At 33.9% G+C, this 19,342-nt stretch overlaps 1 protein-coding gene across 4 annotated transcripts in view; it reads right to left on the bottom strand.

Annotated features, from left to right (window-relative positions):
* RALGPS2 (Ral GEF with PH domain and SH3 binding motif 2) overlaps positions 1–19,342 on the bottom strand; it is a 214,576-nt gene that overhangs the window by 143,251 nt on the left and 51,983 nt on the right. For all 4 annotated transcript variants that reach the window (XM_037825267.1, XM_037825268.1, XM_037825270.1 and 1 more), the window contains exon 2: positions 13,835–13,977. In XM_037825267.1, the coding sequence (XP_037681195.1) occupies positions 13,835–13,891 (57 nt within the window). In that variant the 5' untranslated portion in view covers positions 13,892–13,977. The remainder of the gene's footprint in view (positions 1–13,834; positions 13,978–19,342) is intronic.

Below are 19,342 nucleotides of genomic sequence, written 5' to 3' on the forward strand. Positions count from 1 at the left end.
AAGGTGTTTTTACAACTCAAATTTGAGTCAATTTCTAAATAGAGCTTTCAAATAATCACTTCATGAATTTCTGGATAAAATATTTTCCTATTTATATTATCTCCTAAAACAAGTTATCAGGTTTTCTACGTACCAGTTTTCCCTATTTTCACTGATACTTTAAAAGATAGCGACTGGAGATTTGTGTAACGAAAACAAAGCAGCATAAAGGTACAAAACACTAAGTCATCTACAATGTGCTCCATTTTCCCACATTGCCAAGGACCAAAGGTTTGTGACAAACAAGGAAGACAAACTGTTTACACTGAAATTATACAATTAACATATTTCAAATTAAAAGATCAAATATAATCTCTTTGTTTTTATTCAGCATACTCAGAAATTTCAAACAGCGTTACAAAAAGACACAAGATTTTTTTATTTATCAGAAAGGGACAGAGGTTTTACAAAGGTTGAAGATCAACTGGGCTAGGTGATCTCATAAACCCCATGTGTTCTAAAATGGTATTATCCCATATTTCATTAACAAAGTTCATCATTTCCTCAAAGTTGAAGCTCATTTTGCCTCTAATATAAAAGAATGACATTAAGTTTCATAATCTTTTCCCAAAATATCAATAAAATACATAACTGAATTTCAACAGTATCTATACTTGGGGCAGCAAAATAAAACTGTTACCAAAAAATCCCATAGACATTCTAATAATCACACTCTTTCATAGAAACGCCAGTTTCCTAAGGAATTATGATGAATCATAACTTCTACACTATATGATTAAATCATTTTAAAAAATGCCATAGCTATTTACTAACAAAATTCTTATGTTTTCCTCTTAGGGATTATAAATTATTAAAATTTCTTAAAGTATAGTATAATATACTGATAAGATTAGTCAGAAAATTCCAGACTTGCAAAAGGAGTTTTTTTTCCTGTTCTGTATTATTTTAGGGATTATAAATTATTAAAATTTCTTAAAATATAGTATAGTATATTGTTGAGATTAGTTAGAAAATTCCAGACTTGTAAAAGGAGTTTTTTTTTTTTCTGTTCTGTTTGCTTTATTTTTAGCTAAGTGTTTCGTTATTATTATTATATTATCTTAAACTAACAGACTTTTTAGAGCAGTTTTTGATTTATAGAAAACTAACCAGAAAGTACAGTTCCCACAGAGTTCCTCCTTCCTGGTGAAACCCCCACTCCTGCCAATTTCCCTGATTATTAACATCTTGCATTAGTGTTATACTTTTGTTACAAGTGGACCCAATATCGATACATTATTAACCCATAAAGTTCATAGTTTACATTATAACTTACTCTTGGTGGTATAGAGTTCTGGGAGTTTTGACAAATGGATAATATCATGTGTCCACCTTACAGAATCATACAGAATAGTTTAGTTCCACTGCCCTAAAAATGCACTGTGCTCTATCATCCCTCATCCCCACTCCCTCCTGAAGCCATGGCAACAGCTGATCTTTTTCCTGTCTTGATAGTTTTGCTTTTTCCAGAATGTCATATAGTTGGAATCATACAGTATGAAGCCTTTTCAGACTTCTTTCTTTTACTCAACAACCTGCATTTGAGATTCCTCCATGTCTTTCATGTCTTGATAGCTCATTTCTTTTCACTGCTGAATAATGTTCTGTTTTATAGATGTACCACAGTTTGTTTATCCATTCACCTTTTGAAGGACATTTAGGTTACTTCTAGTTTGGGGCAATTATGAATAAAGCTACTATAAACATTTACATGCAGGTTTTTGTGTAGATATAAATTTTAAATTCATTTCGGTAAATACCTAGGAGTGAGATTGCAGAGTCATATAGTAAGATTGTTTTAATCTTTATAAGAAACTGCCTAACTGTTCCAACTGCTATACCATTTTCCATTCCTACTAGCAATGAATAAGAGTTCCTGTTGCTCCACACCCTATCATCGTTGTTGCCAATTTTTTTGGATTTTACCCATTCTTATAAGTGTGTTGGGTTATCTCGTTTTAAATTGCCATTCCATAATGACATATGATGCTGGACATTTTTTCATATGCTGATTTGACAGCTGTATATATTCTTTTCAGAAGATCTGCCTATTTTTTAATGGGTTGTTTATTTTCTTACTGTGGAATTTTGCTTTCTTCCTGTTGAATTTTAAGAGTTCTTTGTATACTTTGGGTACAAATCCTTTATCATATATGTGGTTTGCAAATATGTTCTCTCAGTCTGTGACTTTTCTTTTATTCTCAACAGCATCTCACATAACAGAATTTTTTATTTTAATGAAGTCCAACTTGTCAATTTTTTTTCAGTTTGCGTTTTTAGGATTAATTTTTGTGAAAGGTGTAACATCATTGTTCAGAGTCATTTTGGGGACCATGTGGCGTCCAGTTGTTCCTTCAACATTGGTTGAAAAGACTACTCCTTCTTCATTGCACCCTTGTCAAAAATCAGTTGACTATATTTGTACAGGACTCTTCCTGGGCTCTCTCTTCTGTTTTATTGATCTATTTGTCTGTTGTTTCACCAATACTACACTGTCTTGATCACCGCAACTTTACACTAAGTCTTGAAGTCGGGCAGTGTCAGTCCTCCAACTTTGTTCTTCTTTAGTATGGTGTTGGCTATTTTTGAACTTTGGCCTTTCAAAATAAACTTTAGAGTCACTTTGTTGATATCCATGAAATAAGTTGTTGGAAGAACTGACATCTTAAAACAATATTAAGTCTTCCTACCTATGAACATGGAATATCTCTCCATTTATTTACTCTTTCATCAGAGTTTTGCAGTTTTTCTCATATAGATCCATACATATTTTAAGATTCTTTCCTAAACACATCCTTTTTGGGGATGCTAATGTAAATATATTGTGTTTTTAATTTCAAATTCCTATTACTGGTATATAGGAAAGCAATTGATTTATGTGTATTAATCTTGAGTCTGCAACCTTGCTACAATCCCTTATCAGTTCCAAGAAATTTTTTGTCAGCACTGGGATTTTCTACATAGACAATCATGTAATCTGCAAACAGAGACAGTTTTATTTCTTCCTTCAAAACTGTGTAACTTTTATTTCCTTTTCTTGTCTTGCACTACTACGACTTCCAATACAATGCTGAATACAAGTGGTGAAGGGATATCCTTGTCTTGTTCCTGATCTTAGGGGGAAAGCATCCTGTTTCTCACCATTAAGTATGATGTTTGGCTGTAGGTTTTTTGTAAATGTTCTTCATCAAGTTGAGGATATTCCTCTCTATTCCAAGTTTTCTGAGAGTTTTTATCATGAATTGGTGTTGGATTCTGCCAAATCCTTTTTCTGCTTCTACTGATACATGATTTTTCTTCTTTAAGACTCTTGATGCAATGGATTACATTAGTTGGTTTTCGAGTGTGGAACCAGCCTTGCCTACCTGAAATAAATACCACATGGTCAAGATGTGTAATTCTTTTTATACATTGTTTGATTTGCTAATATTTTGTTGAGGGTGTTTGCATCTATGTTAACACTTACTGGTCTGTAATTTTCTATTCTTGTACAGTTTTGATCCGGTTTTGATATTAGGGTAGTGCTGGTCTCACAGAATGAGGAAATGTTACCTCTGCTTCTATTTTCAGCAGAAAACAGTAGAGAATTAGTATTATTTCTTCCTTAAATGCATGGTAGAATTCACCAGTGAAACCATATGGGTCTGGTGCTTTCTGTTTGGAGGTATTATTGATTCCATTCTTTAATACATATGGGCCTATTCAGATTATTTTTCATTGTATGAATTTTAATAGATTATATCTTTCAAGAAATTGGTCCATTTGATCTAAGTTTTCAAATTTGAGGGGATAGAGCTGTTCATAATACTCCTCTATTATCCTTTTAATGTCCATGGATTTGTAGTGATGGCCCCCTTTTCATTTTTTTATATTACTAAGTTTTATCTTATTAATCTGGTCAGAGGTTTATTAATCTTTTCCAAGAACCAGATTTTGGTGTTGCTGATTTTCTCTACTGATTTCTTATTTTCAATTTCATTTCTCTTTGTTTCAATTATTATTATTTCTTTACTTCCGCTTATTTTAGATTTAACTTGCTCTTCTTTTACTAGTTTCCTAAGGTGGAAGCTTGGAATGTTGGTATTTCATGTTTCTTCTTTTCTACTAAAGGCATACCTTGTCTTATGGAGCTTCTCTTTACTACACTTTTTACAAACTGAAGGTTTGTGTTGATCAATCCTACTGGCACCATTTTTCCAACAGCATGTGCTCACTTTGTGTCTCTGTGTCATGTATTAAGATATGCAAATTGTTTTTTAAGACATAACACTATTATATAGTACAAACATAACTTTTATATGCAGTGGGAAACTAAGGTATTCATGTGACTCACTTTATTGTGCTATTCACTTTATTTTGATGGTCTGGAACTGAACTTGCAATATCCCCAAAATATGCCTCTAAATTTCCCTTTAAGCACTGTTTTTGCTGTACCCCACAAATTTTGATGAGTTGTATTTTCATTTTTATCTAGTTCAAAATATTTAATCTCTCTTGAGATTTCTTCTTTGACCTATATGTTATTTAAACGAGCATATTTTAATCTCCAAATATTTCGGGATTTTCCAGTTATTCTTCTTTTACTGATTTCTAGTTTATTCCTTTATTGTCTGAGAACATACTTTGCATGATTTTTATTCCTTTAAATCTATTCAGATATATTTTCTAGCCCAGAATATGGTTTATATTGGTGAATATTCCATGTGAGCTTAAGAAAGTATATTCTGCTGTCGTTGAATGAAGTATTCTATAGGTGTCAATTCAATCCAGTTGACTGCTGGTGCTGTTCAAACCAACCATACCCTTAATTGACTTCCTACCTGCAGGATCTGTCAAATATTGGTAGAGTTACGTAGAAGTCTTCAACTGTAATAGTGGACTTGTCTCTTTTTTCCTTGCAGTTCTTTCAAGTTTTACCTCATGCATTTTGATGCTCTGTTGTTGAGTGCATACACATTCCAGATTGTTGTGTCTTTTTGGAGAACTGACCCATTTACTATTATTATGCAATTTCCTTCTTTATCCCTGATCACTGTCCTTGTTCTGAAGTCTGCTTTGTCTGAAATTAATCTAGTTACTCCAACTTTCTTTTGATTGTGTTAGAAAGGTATATCTTTTCCATCCCTTTACTTTTTTAATGCAATTTTATTGAGATATATTCACATAACATACAATCATCCAAAGTGTACAATCAGTTGTTCACAGTATCATCATATAGTTGTACATTCATCACAATAAATCTCTGAACATTTTCACTGCTCCAAAAAATAATAAAAATTAAAATAAAAAAGAGCATCCAAAACATCCCATACTCCTCCTCCTCTCATTGTTCATTTACTTTTTTTAAATACAGTTGTATTGAGATACTTTCACACACCCTACAGTCATCCACAGTGTACAGTTATTCACAGCATCATCATACAGTTGTGTGTTCATCAGCAGAATCAATTTTTGAACTTTTTACTCCAAAAAAATAAAAATAAAAGCAAAAAGGAACACCTAAAACTTTCCATCCCCTCCTCTCACCCTATTCTTCATATAATTTTTGTCCGTTTTCCACTCATCTGACCATACATTGGATAAAGGGAATGCAGGCCACAAGGTTTTCACAATCATAGACACTGTGCAACCTACATAGTTACACAATTGTCTTCAAGAATCAAGGTCACTGGGTTGCAGTTCGACAGCTTCACGTATTTCCCTCTAGCTATTCCAACACACTAAAAACTAAAAAGTGATATCTATATAGCACATAAGTATATCCTCCAGAGTGACCTCTCGACTCCATTTGAAATCTCTCAGCCACTGAAACCTTATTTTGTTTCATCTCTCTTCTCCATTTTGGTCAAGAAGATTTTCTCAATCCCACGATACTGGCTCATCACCAGGAGTCATTTCCCTCATTGCCAGGGAGACTCACATCCCAGGGAGTCATGTCCCACGTAGGGGGGAGGGTAGTGAGTTCACTGCCAAATGGGCTTGGGGGGGGGTCATATCTGGCAACAAAGAGGCTCTCTGGGGGAGACTCTTAGGCACAATTGTAAGTAGGCTTAGCCTCTCCTTGGCAGCAACAAGCCTCACAATGGAAAGCTCCCAGATCGAGGGCTTGGCCCATCAAATTGGCAGTCTTCAATGTGTGAGACAATCAGCAATAACCCAGGTGGATAAGTCCAATACTTCCACATTTCTCCCCAGTTCCTCAGGGGGCCCTGCAAATACACTTATACTCTCTGCCCATATCACTCTGGGATGTATCGGGATTTCACCCCAGCCTGTACAAACTCACCAAATCCCACTTCCCACTCAAAGCTCCATGCACCTATGGTGTTCAAACTGACTGTACAAGTTAAATTATCTAGTGTGCTACAGAAAATATAGATCCTGCACCAAATAAACATCTCCTCCCTTGGTCTCGCACAAAAATTATAGTTTTAAAAACTAGTCAGTATTGCCCTTTACCCTTTGGCCTGATTTGCCTTATTCCTAACCAGATCCGCTTCATTCATATCTCTAATTGAAGTCTGATCTCTTTTTTAGCTCTTTCAACACTTGCTGTATGAGGTAATACTGACATTCACAGCTGCCAAGCTCTACCTCCGAGTCTCAGGTGTCACACTGATACCCAAAGTTCCAGAGATTGACCAGGTTATACACCAAGAGCTCAGCATCTCAGGATTTAGAGATAACCATTACAAGTCAAGAATACATGTGATTGCTGTAAGAGCTTACAAACTAGGGGCCATTACAATAAGTGACCATCCCTTTACTTTTAATCTACCTATATCTTTATATTTAATAAAGCGGATTTCTTATAAATATATAGTTGGGTCTTGTTTTTATATCTACTCTGTCATCTCTCTTAACTGGTATATTCAGACCAACCACACTTAATGTGATTATTGACTATGTTCAGTTGAATTAATATTTACAATATTTATAATTCATTTTCTATTTATTGTACCAGTTCTTTTTTACCTTCCCCTTTTTTCTGTTTTCCATGCTTTAACTGAGCATTTTGTTTTACTCCATTTTCTCTCCTCTCTGAGTATATCAATTAAACTCTTTAAAAAAAATTTTAGTAGTTTCCTTAGAGTTTGCAGTATATATTTACAACTAATCAAAGTCCACTTTCAAATAACATTATACCTGGGTAGAGCAGGTGTCTTATAATACTGTTCTCAATTCCTTTCTCTTATCTCTTTCAACATTGATGTCATTCATTTCACTTGTCCATAAGCCGTAATCACCAAATACATTGTTGCTATTATTTTAACAATTATGTATTAGATAAATTAAGAATAAAAAATACAAAATGTTTCATTTTTACCTTCATTCCTTCTCTTTATAATGTTCTTCCTTTCCTTATGTGGACATGAGTTTTTAATCTATATAACAGTTTTGTTTCTCTCTAAAGAACTTTTTGCAATATTTCTTGCAAGGCAGGTTTACTGGTGACAAATTCTCTGAACTGTTTGAGAAAGGTTTTATTTCTCTTTCATTTTTGAAAGATAATTTAGCTGGATACAGAGTTCTAGATTGGTGTTTTTTTCTGTCAACATTTTAAACATTTAACTCCACTTTCTTTTTGCTTGCATGGTTTGTTAAAAGAAGTCCAATGTAATTCTTATCTTCTCTCCTCTACAAGTAAAGCATTTTCTTTTCCTCTGGCTTCTTTGAAGATTTTCTGATTGTACTGGTTTTCTGCATTTTGGATAAGATACGACTAGGTGTATATTTCTTGGTAATTATCCTGCTTGGGGTTCTCTGAGCTTCTTTGATCTGTGGTTTGATGTCTGTCATTAATTTTAGAAAATTCTCAGCCATTACTACTTCAAATATTTTTTCTGTTCCTTTTTTCTCCTTCAGGCATTCCCATTACACAAGTTGCATCTTCTGTAACTGTGCAACAGTTTTTATATATTCAGTTCTTGTATATACTGCTCCATGTTTTTTTTTTTTTTTTTTTTTTTTTTTTTTTGAACATTCTTTTTTCTCTCTGCATCTCAGATTGGGAAGTTTCTATCGACGTATCTTCATGCTCACTGATTCTTTCCTCAGCCATATACAGTTTACTGGTGAGCCTAGCAAAGGTATTTTTCACTTCTGTGACAGTGTTTGGTATTTTCTGTGTTTTCTTTTACCTTTTTTTTTTTTTTTTTAATCATCATTTTATTGAGATATATTCACATACCATGCAGTCATACAAAACAAATCGTACTTTCGATTGTTTACAGTACCATTACATAGTTGTACATTCATCACCTAAATCAATCCCTGACACCTTCATTAGCACACACACAAAAATAACAAGAATAATAATTAGAGTGAAAAAGAGCAATTGAAGTAAAAAAGAACACTGGGTACCTTTGTCTGTTTGTTTCCTTCCCCTACTACCTTTTTTTTTTTATTAGAGAAGAACTGGGTTTACAGATCATATATAAAATACAAATTCCTATATACCACTCTATTATTAATATCTTGCACTGGGGTGGAACATTTGTTAAATTGATAATAGAACATTTTTATAATTTTACTATTAATACAGTCAATGGTTTAAATTAAGATTCACTGTTTGTAGAGTGTAGATCCTTGAATTTAAAAAAATTTTTAATTTTCTTACCACATATAAAACCTAACATTTACCCCTTTAATCACATTCAGATATACATTTCAGTGCTGTCAACTATGTTCAGAATGTTGTGGTACCATCACCACTGTCCATTACCAAAACATTTCCATCATTCCAAACAGGAACCCTGCGCATTTTAAGCCTTAACTTGACATTCCCTATCCCATCTCTAGTAAACTATATTCTAGATTCTGGCACTATGAGTGCATTTATTCTAATTATTCTAATTGTTTCAAATCAGTGGGATCATACAATATTTGTCCTTTTGTGTCTGGCTTATTTCACTCAACACGATGTCTTCAAGGTTTGTCCATGTTGTTACACGTATCAGGGCTTCATTCATCTTTATGGCTGAATAACATTCCCTTGTATGTCTATATTACATTTTATCTATCCATTCATTGGTTCATGGATACTTGGGTTGCTTCCAACTTTTGGTAATTGTGAATAATGCCACTATGAACATCACTGTGCAAATACCTCTTTGAGTCCCTGGTTTAAATTCTTTGGGGTAAATACCAAGTAGTGGGGTTGGGGGATCAAACGGTGGTTCTATACTTCGCATTCTGAGGAACCGTCGAACCATCTTCCACAGCAGCTGCACCATTTTACTTTCCCACTAGCGATGAATAAATGTTTCTATTTCTCCACATCCTCTCCTACAACTTGCTATTTTCCATTTTTTTTAAATAGCAGCCATTCTAATGGGTGTGAAATAGTATTTTATTTGGTTTTGATTTGCGTTTCCCTGATGGCTAACGATGTTGAGCATCTTTTCATGTGCTTTCTAGCCACTTGCAGATCTTCTTTGGAGAGTTGTCTGACTGGATCGTTTGCCCAAGTTAAATTGAGTTGTTTGGCTTTCTGTTGTTAAACTGAAGGATTTCTTTATATATTCTGGACATTAAACCTTTATTGGCTATATAGTTTCTAAATATTTTCTCCCACTGTTTAGATTGTCGTATTACTTTGGGGTGCAAAAGTTTTTTAATTTTGATGAGGTCCCATTTATCTATTTTATCTTTTGTTGCTTATGCTTTGGGTACACTAAGGGCTGAAACGGAAGATGTGGACAACATGCTTGAAGAGATTCATAATATAATAGAGAGACTGAAACTCTAAGAAAAAAATCAAAAGGAAATGCAAGAGGAAGAGTTGTGGGAAGATGGTGAGGAGGAATCTCCAGGATTCAGTCCTTCTACCAAAACTATTAAATAGTCAGTACCTTTAGCTCTAATCCCTTAAAAGAAGCCCTGCTGATGTGTTGGTAAGGTGTAGGGAGAGGAAAAGCATTCTATAATCTTATGATTAAGTCTCAGTCTTAGTGGGACTATGTCCCTGGGCTGTGATCTTCATTAAGTGCCCCTTAGCTTTTCTTACTACCTTGGGTGAGGCAGGAAGGGGAGTATGGGCTTGAGTTGCAATGTTAACAGCTCTCTGTTAACAGAAGCAAAGCATTTGACATAGGCTTTGAAGAAGATTAGAATTTCTTTTTTTGTACAGTGAGGGGAAGGGGCGTGCTGATAAAGGGAAGGGAAATTCCAAGTAGAAAAACTGAGATAGTTAAAATAGAAGTAGAAAAGCTAAGTGGATATACAAACATAAGCAAAATGTAGTATTCTTTTATTAGAATGTAAGTTTCAAGTAGAAAATTAATAGATGTTAAATCCATTAGAAAGAAAATTGGGGGGCATTTTGAGGAAGGTCTTTAAAGGTGGACAGGACATTTATTTTTAATTAGAATGCAATGAGGAACTACTGATAATTTAGAGACAAGTTAGTAAAGTTTAAAAGCTATATTTTAAGTACATTAATCTTAAATTTCAGTCAAATGGACCAGAAACAGCCGAAAAAAGAAGTAAAAAAAACAAACTAAAGGTCAGTGCAATAATCTAGACAATAAATAACAAATGACAAAATTAAAGGTGGTAGTAGTTGAAATAAGGAGAAATGGCTGTATTCTAGAGATACAGGGTGGCGGGCAGGCTCTAAGACGGCCTCTGATGATCCCCACCCTTCGGGTAGTTACATGTTTGTGTAATCTTCTCCCCTTGAGTATGGGCAGGACCTGTGACTTGTTTCTAACCAGACAAATGCAGCAAAGATTATGAGATTATGGAATTTCACATCTGTGATTACATCACATAAGACCGTAATCTTGCTAGCAGACCCTCTCCCTCCCTTGCTGGCTTTGACGAAGAAAGCCACCATATAGAAAGCCATGTAGCAAGAAATGAAGGTGGCCTGTGGCCAACAGCTGGCAAGGAGCTGAGACCTCAGTCTGACAGCCCCTGAGGGACTAAATCATGCCAACAAGAGGATCCTTCCCTGTCACCCCTCAGAGGCAACCCTTGCCTGGCTGACATCTTGCCTGTAGCCCGGTGAGAGACCCTGAAGTAGAGGCCCCAGTGAGCGATGCCTAGATTCCTGACCCACAGAAACTCTGAAATAATGAATGTGTGTTGTTGTAAGCCCCCGAATTTGTGGTAATTTATTATGCACCAATAGATAACTGATATGTGACGTGATGAAAAAACAATTGTGGTGGGCAAAGGGGAAGTGAATCAGTGACAAATCTAAATATTTAAACTTAGATAACTAGAAAATGATGGTACTATTAACAGAGGTCAGAGAAGGGCTGGGCTACTTTCTTTACAGGTTTGGAGCAGAACAGTAACAAGCAATTTGATTTTGCTCATATTATAAATGAAATGTTCTAGTCTATTAGAAATGCTCAATAAAATTTATGAGGGAAGACAGGACTAGAGATAAAAACATGGAAATTACCTGCAAAAGTAAAATAAAAAATTGAAACCATAGACTTAGAGTATTTTCAGTGTTGGCAAAGCCTAAGTAACTGGCTGGAGCAAAATGGAGCTAAAGTGGAATACAGCAGAGTAAGGAATATTGATGCCAAAGTGTTAAAAGAGTCATAAACTATTCTCATCCAATAAAGTGAGAGAAAAGGAGAAACACAGAAGCCAGAGGCTAAAGTTGCTAAGGAAGGCAGGCAAAAAAGTCAAAGCAGAAAAGAAAAAGGTGAGGCAAAAATAAAATCACAATACATTAACTAGAAAGGTGAAATCTAGTTTAGTCTTCATCTCCATCTCAACAATCTAAGCCACATCACAAGAGTAGCCCTTCCAACATTCCTGCCTCCTCCATCCCAACTACCACCTGTATAGCTTTTCAATAATCTGATCACAAGGCCTTTCCATCACCTGGAGTGTTTTATCACTAATAATAGCATCATCACTACCATCATAGCCTCTCTCTGCCTTATGCCCACTCTAAATACTCAAGAAATTCATTTCTTCACTTCTCTCCTTTTCTTCCTATCTGTCTCACCCTCATGAAGAATAGCACCTGTAGAGAGAAAGAGACAAGTATAACGATCCTGGAAGGGTTAGAGCTATGATGAGAGAACAGAAGAAAATAGCAGAGAGAAAATGTTACTGGGATCAGCTTAGCAATATGGTTTGCAATTGACTATGAGAAAAGAACACCGGCTCTGCAAAACTAACTGCCTTGATGTACAAGTTAAGATCATAACATTAAATTGAATGGCTTTGGGGACATCAGAAAAGAGAAAAGATGACAAATGTTGAGGCAGCTATACAAATAAAGTCAATATTTATAAAAACGATGTGAAAATCAAACTCCACATTGTAGAAGTATGTATGATAAAATATAATTTCATAGCTGCTGTAATTAATTATCCAGCAAATAAGTGTTGGTGTAAATACCTTTAACCTCAGGGACTTAGAAATAGTCATGTGCTAAATCTAGAAGCCATCATTCCCTTTTCAAGTTTTTTTTAAGTCCCCCCAAAAAGTTTCACCTAAATAGATAAACTCATACGATCAAACTAGTTCTGCATGAAGGAGAGCAGGCTATATAAAACACAAATGAACTTGCCTGCCCACTGTAAGCACAACATGTAGAAGAAGAGGTATCTCAGAACTGCAAAATGGATATTGGCTACAAACCCATCAGCTTAAGAAGTAGTGAATTTATTACTACCCAGATGACCACCAATTAGCACAGATCTTGTTACAGATCACTGGCCTTTAAAATTAGGAATTCTTAAAATAAGTTCAAATAACTAATAATCTCTATTAGAAAAAAAGCCGTACTGTAATTAGATTAAAATGTTGACCCTTTGATGATATGAGCAAATGAATGATAGTTAAAATCATAATAATTGTGATCTATAATTAGAAAATTTAGTCATGTCAGAAAATTTCTAATATTATCCATACAAAAACAAGTTCATCTATGTATTAGATTTAAAAACAATAGTCTTGGAGTCAAGGGACCCAGATGGTGTGAAAAATTCAGTGACTGTGAAAAAAAGTATCTTTTTGTCTCAGTTGTACTACTGCCCTCAAATTCCATGTAATATAAAAATACCCTAAAAAGAAATCCTATGGTGATGGTGGCGCAGTACTGTGAATGTAATTAATATTACTGAATTGTATACTTGAAAGTGGTTAAAATGGGAAACTGTATGTTGTATATATGTTACTATAATAAATTTTTTTTTTTAATCCAGGGGGCACAGAATCTCCCAGGATTAATAATTTCAAACAAGAGAAAATGTGTGTTTTCTAGATAGTACAGGGCTTCAATTTGGTACTAAAAACCTTTAAACACTGTTCCCATGAATTTTATTAGCAGCCTTTCAATAAACCTCTAAAGCTCATATATGATCTTCAAAAGAAAGAAATCCTATGCATCCTTTAAAACTAAACCAAAGAAAGGGTTTAACTAATAATTATTTTTCAAATCTCTTCTCAAGTAATATGAGCACAACACACAACTGCTCTGAAATGTAGTCCTTTATCTAAAATCCTCCTGAAAAGTAGACAACACTCTAAATTAATCAGTTGAAAATGTTAAATTTCAGGGTTGCCCCTGAACCTGACTAAACTACACCAAAAAAAAGATAACCAATGAACCAAAAATTCTTTTGTTTCCTAAAAATAAGGATTAAGTGTTCCTCAGATGCACAGTAAACACAAGAATGGTAAAATTAAAAAAAAAAAAAAAACTACAAAAATTGATAGTACTTTTTTTCCAAGTTCTGATTTAAACCTGTGACCAACTATAATGCTTAAGGAATGAGAAAGTCAGGTAAAAGGCTTAACTTCTTAAATGTCTTACCTCAGAAGCAGTAGCTGCAATATTAATGGTGCTTGCCTGCCCATTCATCAGGTCCATACTTCCCACAACATCAGTCCCTGACCCTAAGTTAACAGCAACAGGGGACTGATTCCTTCACGTCCAAGGCCACAGATACATTATTCCTGTAACAAGAGAAAAGTTTAAGTGTGTGTCTTCCTGGAATTTAAGAAAACAAATCCATGCCTACTACACCACACCAAGGTGTAAAATATTTCAACTTTGTCAAGTTCTATTTTTTATTTTAGTTAAACCACTGAATCTAGATTAAGGATAATTCAGGATGTTATTGTCAAATGATCAGCAACACCAAATGGGCAGAATTCAGTAGATGTTACTGTCATTTTCTTCATCAGCAAAGCAAAAGCACAACTTCTCACTTACTCAATGAATACTGTGAGAAAAATTCACAGTGTAACTTTTAGTTTTAAGTAAATAAAAAGTAAAATGTAAAAGGCATATGACCAAATAACATATGCCATAATACAGTAAATTTTGAGACTCAAATGATTCTAAGTCAGCAATACTGAATAAGCTTTTCATTGCTAGTAATCTAGTTTATTGAGATACCACAAATATTTAAAAGCAAAAATAAAAATTATTGAACATATGTCATAAAAACACCACAGAATGGTTGTATTTATTTGTATAGGGTTTTCAGGCATATTGAATATCTTTACTCCATTACTCCTTGTAATCACAACTGCCAGTAATTAGAGAAGATGTTATTATACCCATGTAACACAAAGTAATAGATCCTTTAGGGACACAGACTGTTAAGTGGGGGCATCAAGAATAAGATGCAGGCCATGCAAAATTCCAGTCAAACATTCTTTCCACAACACCTTGTTTCTTTTTGCTTACAGAAAGTTGGGATATTCACCTGAGGTTCTAATCCCTTTCTACCAACAAGCTGCATAGCACTACGTAGGTAATTTCACTTATCTTGATCTGACCTTCTTCCTCTCTATAAAATGACTGAGGTGAACTAAACAAAATATAAGGTCTCTTCCAACTTTAAACTTCTGATATTTTTCCTTAAAAAAAAAAAGTATTATAAATAAGGTATTTTAAATAACTATACCCATGTTAAAAACTGAGTTTAAAATATTAATAATTCCCTCAACGCTAAGTTTCCTGTCTCTGAAGTTGCAGTACAGGGTAGTCACTTAAAAGCACAGACACTGGAACAAGACTGACTAGGTTTAAACCCAGCAAACTGCTTAAGTTTTCTGTGTTAATTTCCTCATCTATAAAACAGGGATAAAAAAAGGTACCTACTTCATAGAGTTGTGGTCAAGAGAAATGAGTTAATACATTCAAAGCACCAAAAGTAGTACTGGCACCTACTAAATGTGCTATTTGATGCTGGTGGCAATGCAGATTTTGTCTACTATCTACTTAATCCACACAAAGCTTAAATTCAATGAGTCTCCTAAATAAAGACAAAAACCTTGGAATATACCTCTGGCCAGCACATACTGATGGGCTACTCCTAAACCACTAATATCCTAATAATAAACACAACAGATGAAAATGCCTAAAATCTGTTTCCTAGATGTAGTGATACCATGCTCTTGGTTTTCAAATGCTTAAAAATTCACATCTTAAATTTTGTCTTCATTGTTTCAGCTATATCCTAAGCACCTACTAAGAACAAAACACAGTGCTACAATTTAAAAAAAAAAAAAAAAAAGAAGAAGAAAAATATTAGAAATGATAGGTTTTTAACACCATTTAAAATCCATTTAGAAAGTTAATGTGAAAATGAATGAAACAGAAGAACTTCAACTTCTTCCAATTTAAGGTTCATTATCCTTATGTCACTATTAAAGATTAACTTATTAAGGATCAACATTGCTATACAAAACCAGCTTGATAATACATATCTTCTCTATAGGCAACACTCACTTTGCAATGAAATGTTTTCAAATAATTTCATCCCACTCTACAGTCTATGCATAAAGACTAATTCTGATGTGAATTCATAAATCAAGTATGCCCCCTAGTGCTAAGAAAAATATTTTAATTTAATTTTTAAAGGCACTGTATCTCTAGCCTACTTTACATATTAAATACATCAATTTTAATACTATTATTTACTGAAAAATAAATAATACAGACCAGGAATAAACATCAATACATTTCTAAACTATCAAGTTTTCTCTGCTTGCTTTTAATTAAATTGTTACTCAAACATTCCATGGAAATTAAAGTTATTTTAAAATCCATTACATGTTAAAAAAAAAAATACAGCCAAGAAAACTTTAAAGAAAATCGTATAACTATTTACAAATGTACTATACATCAATAACATCTAATAATATTTAAGTCTAACAATGCCTCATATGCTACTGTAGAAACACTACAAGTCCTAAAAGTCCAAGACATGTTTTTTATTTATGTGCTTCATGACCTACACCTGTGCTTTGCACACAGAAAAGTTCAAATTAAACAAGACAAATATATTCTTTAATATTTTAATTTCTTTTTCTAGTACTATAAATTACACAATCATTGATAATGACTGTGAACATCACAGAGCTCTTTTCTTAATTAAATTTACTATTTTCTACTTACTCTCTTCTCAACTTCTAAACAGTTATATTGTCCTTGGCTTTAATCCCTAAGCAGGGCATAGAACATAAACATCAGTCCTCAAGAAGCAGCATCAAACAGCTGCCGAGAAAAGAACTAAATTGTAAATTAGCTTAGTATGGCTAGAGAGGGAAAACAGGTAGGGAGGTATGCAGATTCGTAGATAGGTGGTTACATACATTTAAAACGGCACAAAAATGTGTATTATCAATTCAACAGGTATTTACTGAATGCCAAGTTTGAGGCTAGCTAAGTAAGAGAAGAGGAGTTCCGTTCCTTGACTTAAAGAAAACCAAAAGGCGGGAGTGGAGTAAAGCATCTACCACTGATTGGGGCAAGTAAATCTGAAATGTGTAGATCTAGCTCCTGCTTAAGGTCACAGAACTAGATTATGGAATTTCAGGCACAATCATTCAGCCACCTAACTCTCCACCTTCTAAATGGTATTCCTGTCACGAAACCAATGCTCTTTTATGATGGAACAAGGGATTAAAATGAAAGTGACAAATTCCTCAATAATTAATCTAATTTCATTTCACAGCACCAGTTATATACTATTTTCTAAAATAATTTATGCTATCACCATTAGGAATATTGTGCTACAGGCATTTAGTAGTTTTACAAAACATACTTTAGTAGAGTTAAAGAACTATAAAAAAACTGGTAGTAGAATGCAATTAATTGGTGCAATTTCTCTGGAAAACATTTGAACAATACAACTGATACACTCATACACTTTGACCCAAAATCTGTCCTGGAAATTCATTTCAAAACTCCAGAAAAAAGAGAGAGAAACAGAGAGAGAGAAAATCTATATAGATAAAGCTATTAAATCAAGCACTATCTATGACAGCGAAAAGTGGAAGCAACTTTAATGCCTTGTATACAACCACATTTTAAAAATTCAAATGGACAATTACAAGTAAGAAACATAAAAACTAAAGTGACAAATACAGAAACATAGCTAAATTTTCTTGCCATAACATTCTTAAAAACTTAATGAAAGTAAGATCAGTAGAGTAAAATTAAAACACTGTAACTGTAATCCAATATTTAAAAGGTATTAAAGAGTTTGCTTTCTGTTAAAAAATATTTTTAAGTAAAAATTAAAGACATATTCTATATGACACCCACTTAAGGCCCAAAGATTTAAACTGCTTGTGCCTTAGCACTAAGGTAAGTCCACTTTCAGCATGTGTGACAGCTAAAATTGCACTGCTTTCTTGGTTTTTTTAATCTAAAAAAAACAAAAATCCCAAATCTCCCAATATTTTATGTTTCAATGATTAAAATCATCAAACGAGTAAACAGTAAAATATTTTCTTTTTGACATAACTGGTATTGAGCTCTTCTGACAAAAATTTAATTTGAAAAATGCAGTTGCCCCGTAAGACCATTTCAGGAATAAGAAAGATTATCCTTGTTATTTGCCATCCTGAAGAAATTCAAGTTATTAAGATGGAAATTTAAATGAATGCGGTTTTGATGTACATCATTTATAAGGAGTTCCCAAAAATGCCTACAACAGAGAGTTCAATAGTCCCCCATCTTTGTGATTCCACTGCTGTTTTGGCAAAATGCTACTGCATATTTTGGCACTGTTTTAATTTTTATGTATATGCCACCTCTCCTTAATGAACTTTGAGTTCCTTGATGTTAAAGACCCGTATTAAAAACAAACACATAAAAAAACATTTTTCATCTTTGATTCAGGCTTATGGCACAGTACTTGAACTTAATAAAAATTTGTTGAAATGAGTGAATGACCAAACTAGTCATTCACAGGATGAGATTATATAAGATTATATAAATGCTTGCTTAACATTAACATTAAAAGTACAGGGAAAATGGCAATCAAATAATCAATACACAATTAATATTTAAAAGAAAATAATGTGGGGAATTAACACTTAAATTGTACAGAGTTTCTAGTTGGGATGATGAAAAAGTATCAGTAATGGATGGTGGTGATGGCAACACAACATTGTTAACATGATGAAAACAGTATAAGCAGCACTGAAATATATATTTGAACGTAGTTAAAAGAAGAAACTTTAGGTTGTATATGTGTTGTAAGAATAAAACTCTAAAAACAAAATTCCATAGGCCTGTACAACACAAACAATGAACCCTAAAGTAAGCCATGGAATTGTTAACACTACAATTATAAAAATGTTCTTTCATCAATTGCAATAAATGCACCACACCAATGCAATAGGTTAATAATAGGATGGTACATGGGAACTCTGTATTTTATGTATTATTTTTCTGTAAACCTACAATTTCTCTAATAAAGTATTTCCTGAAATGGCTGACAAAACAATCTAAAGATCCTATGCTACAAAAAAATTTAGGAATACGGGCATGAACATTAATTAATATCGGCTGGATAAAAAAGGCAAACCACCAAGAGATGATAATGGAAATGAGACACATGTACTCTCCACAGGCACCCACCCACCACTACTCTTTCTAGAGTAAAGCCAAAAAAGACTGCTCTAAAAAAAAAAAAAAATTTACCCTGGGTACAAGAACATAATGAAACTAGTCAGTCTCAGCCTAGGCTTAACACTGAGGCTGGGATGGGGAATCTACCCTGAAAATTCATACTCCTAGGCATACCCTCAACACAAACACAGAATTTGAATTTTTACTACCAGCATGCGCCAAGAACCCTCAAGACAAGAAATTCATGTACAATATATTCACCTGCAAGTGAGACACCTGAAACCCAAGGCAGACAGAGAGATAAAAAAAACTGGGGGGTAGGGGAGTGGGGGGGAGAATACACCTTTGATGCAGGAAATGTGGGGTTCCCACAAATAAAGCCTTACTGACAAGTTCAGAATAAAAATTACCAACAATATAAGCAAACAACTCACCATGAGTAAA

This window comes from Choloepus didactylus, chromosome 2, assembly GCF_015220235.1.
Source record: "Choloepus didactylus isolate mChoDid1 chromosome 2, mChoDid1.pri, whole genome shotgun sequence".
NCBI lineage: Eukaryota > Metazoa > Chordata > Mammalia > Pilosa > Megalonychidae > Choloepus > Choloepus didactylus.